The sequence below is a fragment of the Culex quinquefasciatus genome, chromosome 2 (assembly GCF_015732765.1).
Source record: "Culex quinquefasciatus strain JHB chromosome 2, VPISU_Cqui_1.0_pri_paternal, whole genome shotgun sequence".
Taxonomy (NCBI): Eukaryota; Metazoa; Arthropoda; class Insecta; order Diptera; family Culicidae; genus Culex; species Culex quinquefasciatus.
Window position 1 is genome coordinate 27,540,555 of NC_051862.1, and position 13,987 is coordinate 27,554,541.

Consider the following 13,987-nt stretch of genomic DNA (forward strand, 5'->3'; position numbering starts at 1 on the left):
AGTTTGCTGTATTATTTTTGATTGTTGAGCTAACTACGCTTAAGTGATTTAGAATATATATAAATCCACGATGGCGGCCAAAATGGCGGTGATTACAACAAATTTGAAAAATATTGGCAACATCACTGCACCTGATCACGTAAATGTGCTAAAGTTATTTAAAAAATGTATTTTTATTTTGTAATAATTTTCTAAACCGTCCTTATCAATATTTAAACTTTGCCGAAAAAAATAAATCAACAAATCGAGATCAGAGTTACTGTTGCTGAAATAATGTTGTTTTTTATTTTCTACGAGAAAGTAATATTCTCTCTACTACCTAAAATAAAATAAAAACTCAAGAACACAGCAAAATAAAATTTAAAAATGCATAGGGAAATTGGTACATCCTTTTCTGTTGTAATGCCCCTTTTTCAGTCTAAATTGTGGTAATATTATATCATAAAAAAGCAAAGCAATCCACTTTAACGACCCACGAGTCTTTTGTGGACTCTGTTGCAAGTTTCTGCTCATTTCTAGGCGTCCGGAGGTTATGTGTGGTGAGTCACCCAAAACCTCTTTTACGCAAATGGACCGGCGTTTTACTTCCCCATCCCATATTACATCATAAAAGTCCCATATTAAAAGTGGTAAAATGTACACAATTTTCACTGTGTGCAGCAAAGATGTGTATTTTTACCTCAGATTATGTTGAATATAGCATCTTTTCATTTGTAATTCAATAATTGAGTTAATATACGCCATATAGAGTATTTTATTTCTAACAAGAAATAACTAGAAAAACAGTAAATTAAATAAGTAAAATTCAATACGAACGTCACACCTTCGCACATCCGCGCAGCTAAAGGCCTCATTACACGCTAATAATGAATTAGTGGACCATCGTACTAGCTCATCTTATCTAATCTAGTTTGGGAGTGGGCTCTTACTTTCGTGCTCATGACCATTGCACTATGGGGTATTTCCATATAAGCGAGCGGCCAAAAATATTTTTGCTTTTTGTGACTTTTTGTGTTGTTTGTACTTAGTATAATGAAAACAAATGAATTTTGATATTTTTCCAAAAAAGTTTAATTTTCGATTTTTTCATATATTTGAGGCCACATGCATTAAAGTGGTGAATTTTAATATTCTTGCTCTGTCTATTTGATGCACGGAATGGCGGTTTATGCTATGTTAAAGTTTCTGATTTACGTTCAATCTCCTCCCTTTTTCTTGAGTTAAAATCCACCTCTCTTTGAAGACCCCCTTCCTCTCCAATTAAAATTTGATTTTTGCGGTGTTTTAGAATTTTAGACGGTTTATTTTATGGAACATTGTATGGATTCTCGTCCACGTATTTGGTTGATCCACATGCAAAATTCACGTTTTCCACGATAAATTCTTCTAAATCAAAATCACTATGTAACCGATTGTCGTTAGATTACTTAAAATATGAACTTCTTCTATGGGCTTTTGTATACCTCGTTTTGATGCTACAGAACAGCATGCGTAGTTTTTCCTCTGTGGTTTTTCCCTGAGTTGATCATGTGATGGTTCTGCAATGTTGTAATTCTCACAAATATACTCGAAAGCAGTTCTCACGTTTTCAGAATAGTGCTTCGTTTTATCGTACAGGGACACTACGGTATTATTATCCATACTTTCAAAAGAACACAACAACGAACTGATATGAATATTCGACGAATCGTTACTGTAAAATACTTTGAATAGAAATTTCTAATTTTATTAAACGTACCTAAGTACCAACAAAGTCATGCATATCAAATCAATTTCAAAACATACATAGCTGGTACGTCATTTCTGCCTCCGCAGGTAAATAATGCGATTTTAACCAAGCGTATACGCGAAATCATTAATTTTCTTGCAAGAATCAAAATGTTCAAAATGGCATAACTCAAAAAGTGCACATAAGTGCACTTTGAAATTTGGAGACAAGTCAGGACATGGTTCAAATTTTAAGCTGCAAAATTTTCAGATCGCACAAATGCACACAAAAAAGTACTCCATTAACAAAGTTGAAAAAACTAAATTTTGAATAAAAATCCATCTTTTTGATTTTTATTATTTTTTTAGCCTGTAAAAGTGTGTTTTGTAAAATGTTATTGGAAAGTTGAATCAATTACCTTTCTGAATATATATAATGATGCAGGAAAAAATACAATAATAGCTACACAGTACAACTATGAAAAATAATCATTTTTTGGTCAAAAAACATGTTTTTTCTTACCATTTTCGCCTTTGAAGGTCTGCAATTCAGTGAATTTTGAACCTACAACTTTCAAACTCCGGATTTTTCTAAGTTAGAATGTTTATTTTCGAAAAAAATACCAAAAAAATAATTAGAGTATGTCGGTTTTTCGATTTATGGCCGCCTGAAACCCCATAGTGCATTGGTCTCTCCCAATGCCTAGCTCCTTCAAGGCCCTGTTTTAGGTGCGGGTGTTGACCAAAGCGTTAATTTTAGTTTTTAGTACCAGCAGCTGCAATACGACTGTAGTAGCTAATAAGTAGTTTTGTGGTCACACCAATTTTGCGCGAAACAAGACGCCACCATAAAAGTGGTCGACAATGGGGTGTTTTGTGTCTGTTATTTTTCTACTGTGGGAGAAATGTTTAAGGTGCCGGTGCGGTAGCTTAAGAGTTGTGTTCTTGGGAAATCTAATAAAAAGGTTGCGGTTTTGTGGTCTAACCCACTTTTGGCACGTAAAATCAATTAATGATTCAAGTTTTATTTTTTTTCTGCTTTTTTACAGAAACTCGACAAAATTCGGCACAAACATGGAACGGGGACTCCATGATCGCGACAGGGTCGGGCTGCAGGATCAGGTCCTGCTAGAGAACTACCAAAGCGAGGACGCGTTCATCGACAATCTGAAGAAGCGCTTCCAGGAGAACCTCATCTACGTAAGTCTGAGTTCGCCAATTGGTAGCATTTGTTTGATTTTGTTGGTACCAACTGGTGCAATACTGAAGTCGGAGGTCATCGACACTCCTCGGATTTGTGCAATTCGACACCACAAACTTTTTGCCGACCGTTAGACCCTCGACTTGATTTCAACTGGATCGAATTTCCCCCCTTCGATTGACTGACGCGGGTTCAACCCTTTTCTTTTTTTTGCAGACCTACATCGGCCACGTACTGATTTCCGTCAACCCGTACAAGGAGCTACCGATCTACACGGAAGATGACGTCAAAGAGTACCGGAAACGACACTTCTTCGAAGCACCACCCCACGTGTAAGTGTTCAAAATAAGACTCTGGCTGGACTGTCGACGCTGCAGCGAGACGTGCGAGACATCCATCATGCACAAGCACTATTTTCGTTACTTGGTTCAGAACTATTCTAAAAATAACCCCAATCATCTCAAATCCCCCGACAGCTTTGCCTTGAGTGACAACGCGTACCGTTCGTTGACCGAGGAGAACCGCGGCCAGTGCATCCTCATCTCGGGCGAGAGCGGCTCGGGCAAGACGGAGGCGTCCAAAAAAGTCCTGCAGTTCATTGCCGCCGCCACCGGGCACACGACCAGCGTCGAGGGCGTCAAGGACAAACTGCTGCAGAGCAATCCGGTGCTGGAGGCGTTCGGCAATGCCAAAACCAACCGCAACGACAACTCGTCCCGCTTTGGCAAGTACATGGACGTGCAGTTTGACTTCCGGGGCGCGCCCGAGGGCGGTAACATCCTGAACTACCTGCTCGAGAAGAGCCGGGTGGTGCACCAGAGTGGCGGCGAGCGGAACTTTCACATCTTCTACCAGCTGCTGGCCGGCGCGGACGATGCGCTGCTGCAGGAGTTGCACCTGAAGCGCAAGCTGGACACGTACTACTACCTGTCGGACGGGGACAACGGGCATAGTGCGGGGATCCGCGATGCGGAAAACTTCCGTCAGGTGCAGAAGGCCATGGCGGTGATTGAGATTCCGGACGAGGAGCAGCGGCTCATTCTGGACATTGTGGCCAGTGTGTTGCACATGGGCAACGTGGGCTTCACCGAGGAGGAGGGCCGGGCGAAGATTCTGAAGCCGGAGTCGGTGACGGCGATTGCGAAGGTAAATGATCTTTGTTTGATGTTTAGAGATTGAACATAAACACATTTTGGTTTATTTTCATCTCCACTGGACATTTCTATATTTTCACAAAGTATCGTAATTTTCTAAAATCAATCTATTTTTTAACAAAATAACATTTTGAAACATTCAATTTCCAGTAAATTATCACTACACTCAATTCAGTTGGATTGGTTAATAGTCACGCTCAATATTTTTTTCTAGTACTTAAAACAGATTTGAAGTTCCGCCAAGTTGTTACTGCTGTTTACTAATTGTTTACCAAGAGTAGTAAAAAAAACTTACATTACAAACTAATTAATTATACTTTCACGAAAAAATATGAGAGAGTAAACAGTTTGAAACCAGTATTTTGTAAAAAAAAAAAAACAGGACTCGTGCTACACTTCATTTTTTATATGGGTAATTCTCTACCAACTCACACGAAATCGGGAAAAGTTGCCCCGACCCCTCTTCGATTTGCGTGAAACTTTGTCCTAAGAGGTAACTTTTGTCCCTGATCACGAATCCGAGGTCCGTTTTTTTGATATCTCGTGACGGAGGGGCGGTACGACCCCTTCCATTTTTGAACATGCGAAAAAAGAGGTGTTTTTCAACAATTTGCAGCCTGAAACGGTGATGAGATAGAAATTTGGTGTCAAAGGGACTTTTATGTAAAATTAGACGCCCGATTTGATGGCGTACTCAGAATTCCGAATAAACGTATTTTCATCGAAAAACACTAAAAAGTTTTAAAAATTCTCCCATTTTCCGTTACTTGACTGTAAAGCATTTTGGAACATGTCATTTTATGGGAAATTTAATGTATTTTCGAATCTACATTGACCCAGAAGGGTCATTTTTCATTTAGAACAAAATTTTTCATTTTAAAATTTCGTGTTTTTCTAACTTTGCTGGTTTTTTTAGAGTGTAACAATGTTCTACAAAGTTGTAGAGCAGACAATTACAAAATTTTGATATATAGACATAAGGGTTTGCTTATAAACATCACGAGTTATCGCGATTTTACGAAAAAAGTTTTGAAAAAGTTACTTTTGCGTTTCTCTTTGTTTCGTCGTCCGTGTCTGTCGCGGGTGACCATGAATGGCCATGATCGATGACGACCAACTTTTTCAAAACTTTTTTTCGTAAAATCGCGATAACTCGTGATGTTTATAAGCAAACCCCTTATGTCTATATATCAAAATTTTTGTAATTGTCTGCTCTACAGTAGAACATTGTTACACTCTAAAAAATAACCCAGCAAAGCTAGAAAAAACACGAAATTTTAAAATGAAAAATTTTGTTCTAAATGAAAAAATGATCCTTCTGGGACAATGTAGATTCGAAAAGTACATTAAATTTCCCATAAAATGACATGTTCCAAAAATTTTTACAGTCGAGTAACGGAAAATGGGAGAATTTTTAAAACTTTTTTTAGTGTTTTTTTCGATGAAAAATACGTTTATTCGGAATTCTGAGTACGCCATCAAATCGGGCGTCTAATTTTACACAAAAGTCCCTTTGACACCAAATTTCTATCTCATCACCGTTTCAGGCTGCAAATTATTGAAAAACACCTCTTTTTTCGCATGTTCAAAAATGGAAGGGGTCGTACCGCCCCTCCGTCACGAGATATCAAAAAAACGGACCTCGGATTCGTGTTCAGGGACAAAAGTTACCCCATAGGACAAAGTTTCACGCAAATCGAAGAGGGGTCGGGGCAACTGCTGTGTGAGTTGGCGGAGAATTAGCCATATGTATTAAATAAATAGTATCAAGAATAAATACGATATTTTTTAAATTTTGCGATAAATTTTTAAGTTTTTTTTTACGATATTTTTTTTAATACGATATTTTTTTATTTTAGTGTTTAGTACAAAAAAAACTTCAAAGGTAAAAAAATCATACTAAATTTAGCTTCGTATGCCATTCATACTGAAAAATGTAAAAACCTAGTATTTTCAAAAACAGTGTTTTGGAAAAAAAATAAGTATTTAGTAGAGAAAATGTAGAGTTTTTTTTAAGTTTTGTACAGCAGCTCCCCACGAAAACAGCATGGTTCGAAAAAAAAATCTCCGATCGGGCTTTTTGTCATTAGGGTGACCTACACCATGTTGGAGTGTCCAAAAAAATGCAATTTTGTCAATTTTCTCAAAAACCAAAAAGTATTTAAGGAAAAATAGATTAAATATTCAAAAATCAAGCCTAACATTTGAAAAAAATCGAAAGGAAACATAAAATGTTGTTTTGAAAGTCTCAGGACCGAAGTGAATATTTATCGGATTCTCATTTGCCGGATAAAAAATGGTGAAGTTGTTATTACAGGATTCCGAGATACCATTTTTAGAAAATAAAAACTAGGATTTTCGAAGCGCCGCTCGCAAACGGGAAAAGAACGAAAATGTGAAAAAAATATTATTCTTTTCATCAAAACTGCGGTAACTTCAATATCTAGAGTTTTTTTTTAAAAAGATCCTAGAAGATATTGTGTTTCATATGTTTATAGGACCTATTAAAAAAAAACTCTGGATATGAAATACAATAGCTAGTGATTTTTCACGGCAAAAAAATTAAAATTTCGCTGCATGCCAATTTCAAAACATTGAAATTTCACGGCACTCTAAAATCTACATAAAATCAATGCAAAAATGTTTTATTTATGAATAATTGTTACCAGGAAAGTTACTGAACAAATAGCACTTGTTGGCTTTAAAATAGAACCCCTGACACAAAATACTCACAAAAAAATTAGCTTAATTTTGTGACATTTTGCAGAATTTTCACCTGGAGAAATTTAATTTGATAAAAAATCTTATAAACGAAGCACATTCTGAACAAAGTATTCACCAAAAGAAGAATCTGTAAAATAAAAGAAATAAAATTTAACATGTTTTGCTTATGGTTTTTAGGCAACACTGAAAGTGAGTTATTTTTTAACATTTTTATGTCCTTATGATCCTCCTAGCAAGCTTAGTACAAAAGAGCACAGAGGCATCGATGTATTGTATTTTAAACCAAATTGAATAGTAAAAACTTCATTTATGAATAAAAGATTAACTTCAGTATAACTTTCCCTGCGCTTGAAAAAAAGTTCAAAAATGTGAATACGGAATAACCCTAACTACTCTGCATTTTTATTCACTGCATGTTCATTCACTGCAGATTCTGTTTCAACTTTGTGTGATATACTATTTTATCCATCCCGAGCAGACGGAAATAACTTGGCAATAACATTTTTGTTATTTGAAAATACAAGGCCAATAATTTTTTGTTTTTTATAACAAGATTTGTTATTCGACGTAATAACAGACTAGTAACATTTTTAGTTATTCTTCGAACAAATCTTTGTTATTATTTTTGTTATTTTAACAACTAATCCGATCATCCCAATAACATTTGGAGATATTCTTCAAACAAGAAATGTTATTCCAAAGTTGTTTTGGATTTCAACCAATATCAGACCAATAACAAATTTTGTTATGATAACATAAACTGTTATTAATCCCTTATGCAAAAATGGATTTTTCAAGAAGTTTCCATAACAATTTCTGTTATTTTAACAGTATTTGTTATTGAAATGGCATGCATTTTGTTATTACCGTTTGCCCGGGGATGGCATGTGATAACCCAAGTTTATTTTGCTTGAAATTTACAAACAATTATCAATATTCTTTAAACTTTTGTATAAACAATATGTTCAAAAATGAGTTCCAAATTGCATGTTAGAAATCTTGCGGATTGTTTGTATTCAAAAAGTAATGTTTAAATCTGGAGTTTTTTTTTAAAAAAGGACCAATAAACCAAATTTTCAGTTTTTGTTTTTTGGGTGTTTTTTAATACCCCTGACTCAAGACGGTTCTAAAAACACCCAAAAAGCAAAAACTGGAAATTTGGTTTATTGGTCCTTTTTAAAAAAAACTCCAGAAATACACTAATAAGCAATTTTACACCAAATAATTTCCAATTTCCTTTAAAAAAAAAAACTCAGGAAATGTTCAATAAATTCATAAATTGGCGTCACTAGACAGATAGTAGTAGAATTATTGTGTTTTCGAGAAAAGTTTTTTACAGAGAGAATTTTATAATCTTATCTAATAAAACCCTAACGCGGCCAATCTTCCAAAGAGATCTTGGAGAATGCCATAGGTTAGATGAAACATAGGATTATCAAAAAGAGGATTCGTCGAGCTGAGTTAAGCTTGAGCATGAATGTTCAAATAACACCACATTTCTAATTGTTAAATACATTTTATAGATTCTTAGAAAAAAAAATCAAAAACCTATAAATGTCCTCTGAAGCCTCTGAAGAAAATTAATTCAAGCTTAATCATCCCCCTTTCAGCTCCTTGGTTGTGAGCTGGACCAGCTGCGCAGCGCCTTCACCCATCGCACGATCGAAGCACGCGGCGACATTGTGACGAGCCCGCTGAACCGCGACATGGCCATCTACGCGCGGGACGCCCTGGCGAAGGCCGTGTACGATCGGTTGTTCACGTGGCTGGTGTCGCGGATCAACACGTCGCTGCACGCCGCCCACATCGCCAAGAAGAACAGCGTGATGGGCATTCTGGACATTTACGGGTTCGAGATATTCCGGAAGAACAGTTTCGAACAGTTTTGCATCAACTTTTGCAACGAGAAGCTGCAGCAGCTGTTCATCGAGTTGACGCTGAAGCAGGAGCAGGAGGAGTATTTGCGGGAGGGTATCGAGTGGGAACCGGTGCAGTACTTTGACAATAAGGTGATTTGTAATTTGATTGAGGAGAAGCACAAGGGTATTATTGCGCTGATGGACGAGGAGTGTCTGCGTCCGGGGGATCCGACGGATTTGAGCTTCTTGCGGAAGATGAATGATAACTTGGGTGAACATGCGCACTACATCTGTCACAGCCGAGCTTCGACAACGGTTCAGAAGACGCTGGGTCGGGATGAGTTCAGGCTGGTTCACTATGCCGGGGATGTGACGTACAATGTGCATGGCTTCTTGGACAAGAACAACGATCTGTTGTTCAGGGACTTGAAGGAGGCGATGGCGAGCTGTAAGAATGAAATCATTACCAAGTGCTTCCCTTCGTCGGACATTTCGAGCAAGAAGCGTCCGGAAACTGCGGTTACCCAGTTCAAGAACTCGCTGAATAATCTGATGGACATTCTGATGTGCAAGGAACCGTCGTACATTCGTTGCATCAAGCCGAACGACATGCAAGCTCATGGACACTTTGACGTGGAGTTGGTGCGTCACCAGGTTAAATATCTTGGATTGATGGAGAATCTGCGAGTTCGCCGAGCAGGTTTCGCGTATCGACGCACGTACGAACTGTTCCTGCAGCGGTACAAGTGTCTGAGTAGACAAACTTGGCCCCACTACCACGGTCCAGCGAAGGAAGGCGTCCAGATTCTGGCCTGCGAGTTGGGTTACGAAAAGGACGACTACCGTATGGGGAAGACGAAGATCTTCATTCGATTGCCCAAAACGCTGTTCGAAACCGAAGATGCATTCCAAGCCAAGAAGCACTACCTGGCGTCCATCATTCAGGCCCGCTGGAAGGGCCGCCGCCAGCGTCAGATCTACCTGGAAACTTACGCTAAGATTGTACGCGGCCAAACGTACATCCGGCGCTATCTCGCCATCCAAGAGCGCAAACGCCGTCGAGCCGCTGCCGACAAGATCCGGTTCTTCATCAAGGGCTTCATCACCCGGCAAGACGAACCCAGCGAGTGCAACAAGTCCTTCATCGAGCATACCAAGCGTCACTGGCTGAACAAACTGGCCAAGAGCCTCCCCAACACGTTCATGAACCACACCTGGATCCCGGCACCGAAGCACTGCCTGGAAGCGTCCTCCATCCTGCGACGGCTGCACAAACTCCACCTGGCCCGACTGTACCGCATTGCGCTCTCCCCCGAAAAGAAGAAACAGTTCGAGCTGAAGGTCCTCTCGCAGGACACCTTCAAGGGCCACAAGAAGAGCTACCCGGAAAGTGTCGGCCCGTGGTTCATGGACGACCGGATTTCCAAGGCACACGCGACCCCATCGGAAACTTTGTGGTGACGCAGATGAACAGCGAAAAGTTGCACGTGAGTATCAAACCATATTTCTCCAAGATTCTTTAATACCTACTCCCCCCACCTTCATTCTAGTACTCCACCCCGGTGATCAAGTACGACCGGCGCGGCTACAAACCGCGCGAACGGTTCTTCCTCCTGACGGACAAGGCCGTGTATCTGCTCGATGGCAAAACGTACAAGCAGAAGCATCGCCTCCCGCTGGACAAGGTCGATTTCTGCATCACCAGCGAGCGGGACGGCATCATGCTGATCAGGATTCCGCTCGAGCTCAAGAAGGACAAGGGCGACCTCATCCTGGACGTGCCGGACATTATCGAGTGCTGCATCTGGATCCTGGACGTCACCAAGAACCGGACCATCGTGAACATCGTCGAGACGGGATCGTGAGTGGAGGCGAATGTCGTTTGAATCGTTGATCTTGTCTAATCTTTTGTTTTTTTTTTTAGACTTTCGCACAATCTAGTCAGAGGCAAAACCGGTGTGATCGAGATCCAGACCGGACCGCAGCCCAGTATTACACGAGCCAAGAGCGGAAATCTGTTGGTTGTAAGTATTGTAGCTGCACGAAACTTGCTTTAAAATTTTGAGTAAAAGAATTCATAATTTTTCAAACATAAAATTCTTTAAATTCTTTAAATTCTTTAAATTCATTAAATTCTTTAAATTCTTTAAATTCTTTAAATTCTTTAAATTCTTTAAATTCTTTAAATTCTTTAAATTCTTTAAATTCTTTAAATTCTTTAAATTCTTTAAATTCTTTAAATTCTTTAAATTCTTTAAATTCTTTAAATTCTTTAAATTCTTTAAATTCTTTAAATTCTTTAAATTCTTTAAATTCTTTAAATTCTTTAAATTCTTTAAATTCTTTAAATTCTTTAAATTCTTTAAATTCTTTAAATTCTTTAAATTCTTTAAATTCTTTAAATTCTTTAAATTCTTTAAATTCTTTAAATTCTTTAAATTCTTTAAATTCTTTAAATTCTTTAAATTCTTTAAATTCTTTAAATTCTTTAAATTCTTTAAATTCTTTAAATTCTTTAAATTCTTTAAATTCTTTAAATTCTTTAAATTCTTTAAATTCTTTAAATTCTTTAAATTCTTTAAATTCTTTAAATTCTTTAAATTCTTTAAATTCTTTAAATTCTTTAAATTCTTTAAATTCTTTAAATTCTTTAAATTCTTTAAATTCTTTAAATTCTTTAAATTCTTTAAATTCTTTAAATTCTTTAAATTCTTTAAATTCTTTAAATTCTTTAAATTCTTTAAATTCTTTAAATTCTTTAAATTCTTTAAATTCTTTAAATTCTTTAAATTCTTTAAATTCTTTAAATTCTTTAAATTCTTTAAATTCTTTAAATTCTTTAAATTCTTTAAATTCTTTAAATTCTTTAAATTCTTTAAATTCTTTAAATTCTTTAAATTCTTAAATTTTTTTTTTTATTTTGATATTTTTAATTTTTTAATATTTTTATTTTTTTTAATTCTTGAAATTCTTGAAGTCTTGAAGTTTTTGAAATTCTTAAAATTTTTAAAATTCTTAAAATTCTTAAAATTCTTGAAAATTCTTAAAAATTCTTGCTTCTCTGGCGATATTTTTTAATTTAGCAAAAATGATACCTAAGTACCTAGGCTTCCGTTTTTGCCAATAAAAAAATATTTCAACGATATTTTTAAATGTAATAGCATGACTTTATATTTTATTTATCTTAAATCAGCCAAGAAACAAAAACTTTAAATAAAATTTGCGCCAGCCTAATTAATTTTTTTCTTAATTTAAAACAATTGAAAGCTCTGCAATTGATTTAAAAAATTTGAAAATTCTAAAATTTATAAAATTCTTAAGATTCTTAAAATTCTTAAAATTCTTAAAATTCTTAAAATTTTTAAAATTCTTAAAATTCTTAAAATTCTTAAAGTTTTACATTTGAAAAAACAACAAACAAATTTAAAAAAATGAAAATAAAACTAAAAAATTAAGAAATGCCGCAAAAGAAACAAAAAAAGTTATAATCCTGGAGTTTTACCAAATTTTTTGCTTATTCAGCCTCCTGTGATCAAAATATGATTTTACGTAACTTTCTCCATACAATTTGCCGGAATCGGTTCCAGAGTGGCCAAAGTGTCAATTAGTTAATGTAAGAACCTTCCTTGGGCTTATACGAACTCAACGCAACAAAGAGCAACTCGATCCGACGTTCCGTGTTGAATTGATTCGCGTTCGAACAAAACCGTCGAAATTTTATATATAGATAAATGTTAATTTGCACAGTGAATGTTGTGTAAATTTTGAGGGTTGAATATTATCTTTTTTATGATGCAATTTTACCTCAATTTAGACTGAAAAAGTGACATTACACCAGAAAATAGGTGAAATTACGCATTTTTCTGACAAAAGATGTACATACTTTTTAATATCCTCCACAGATTGCAGGACAATGAACCAGGGCCAACCATTCTTTGGAACAAACCACAACGAGAGTGTGAGAGAGAGAGAGCAAATCGTACTTCATCAACCGAGCCGGGTTTCAAAAGTCGGAGCTAGAGAGCATGGCTGATCTACAAACAACAACAACAACAAACACTACAAATGTACTTCAAAACCTGTGTGTACTTAGGCCTTAACGAAAAAATTGTTAGTTAAGCGAAATTTTAACCTGTTACATTTAGGAGCTGTGCGCAACGAAGAAGTTACAAAATTTTCGAGTTAGGATAGTAACTTTTTTTTTAAAATCGGTAGAAGAGCTATCAAGTGCCATGCGATGATAGAAGGGGTGAATTTGAAACCATTATATTTTCTGTCTATTTAATACATATATCCTTATGGAAACGATTCTTTTAATCTAGTTTTACTTCGTCGAGCAAGGCACACACAAACACAAATTTACAAGAAGCAAAAGATAAAACTTTCAACTAGCCAGTAGAATTTAAATATCCATTCACACAAATATCCCAACAAATAATCCTTATCTGCTAACCTCTATCGATTGCTCTGTTATTTATTCCGTGCGGAGATTTTGGGCACGCGAACGCGAACTTTATGATTTTAGTTAGTCTCAGTCACAGAAGAAGATGAACAAAAAAAAAATGAGTCCCCTCGTACACGCGGATCTTGAACAACCCTTCTCAAATTAATAATGAAAAAAAAAGCAACGCGCTATGATTTGCCTGCCAATTCAACAAGATTTTAAAACCGGGCACGAGCCAAAACTCCATGGACACGGAGAGAAATATCACTTTCAGCCGGTGGAATCCCTTACCACGTTCTACCGCAAACGATTTTCCCTTCGTGTGCCGCGCCCCTCTCGCGCAAACCATTAAAATGCAGAAGCCACACGCGGCCAAAAAACCAATATTCCCAATATCAATAAATTCAACGTTTTTCACCCAAAAAGTGGGAATTCTAACCCTAAAACTAAGAGCAAGGAAGTCAGTTTGAGTTTGAGAAGGGATGGGTGCGAGAGAATTGATAAAGAACAAAGCAAAAATCCTGCCTTTAGGTGAAGGGGACACATTTTTTTAAGCATACATACACACTTACAATTACACACACACACATACATAACGTAACATATACCATTAGCTGCCTTCACTGAGCGCGCGCAATTGTATACTTTTATGAACCATAACAACCATTAATTATTACGTCTGAGCCGGGCTGTCCTCTCGTTCTCTCTCTCGTTGACGAGGCGACTGAAAGGATGTCATTTCCAGCATCGAGATTTTAATCCTGACGTGCGCGACGAAGAAGACGAAATCGAAATGTTTATTACAACAACAACCGAAGGTCTCCAAGTGTAAACACGAGAATAATCCTGAAGGCACCATTTTTTTGAGAATGCGGAATCGTCTTTTTTGTGAAATTGT

General features: G+C 36.7%; 1 protein-coding gene across 1 annotated transcript in view; it reads left to right on the plus strand.

The window, feature by feature from the left end:
* LOC6048577 (unconventional myosin IC) overlaps nucleotides 1-13,665 on the plus strand; it is a 37,958-nt gene extending 24,293 nt beyond the window's left edge. The window contains 8 exon segments of the mRNA XM_038252354.1: nucleotides 2,757-2,907; nucleotides 3,125-3,240; nucleotides 3,385-4,054; nucleotides 8,397-10,077; nucleotides 10,080-10,132; nucleotides 10,196-10,506; nucleotides 10,570-10,669; nucleotides 12,548-13,665. Coding sequence (XP_038108282.1) covers nucleotides 2,757-2,907; nucleotides 3,125-3,240; nucleotides 3,385-4,054; nucleotides 8,397-10,077; nucleotides 10,080-10,132; nucleotides 10,196-10,506; nucleotides 10,570-10,669; nucleotides 12,548-12,562 — 3,097 coding nt within the window. The 3' untranslated portion in view covers nucleotides 12,563-13,665.
* Nucleotides 13,666-13,987: the final 322 nt, after the last annotated feature.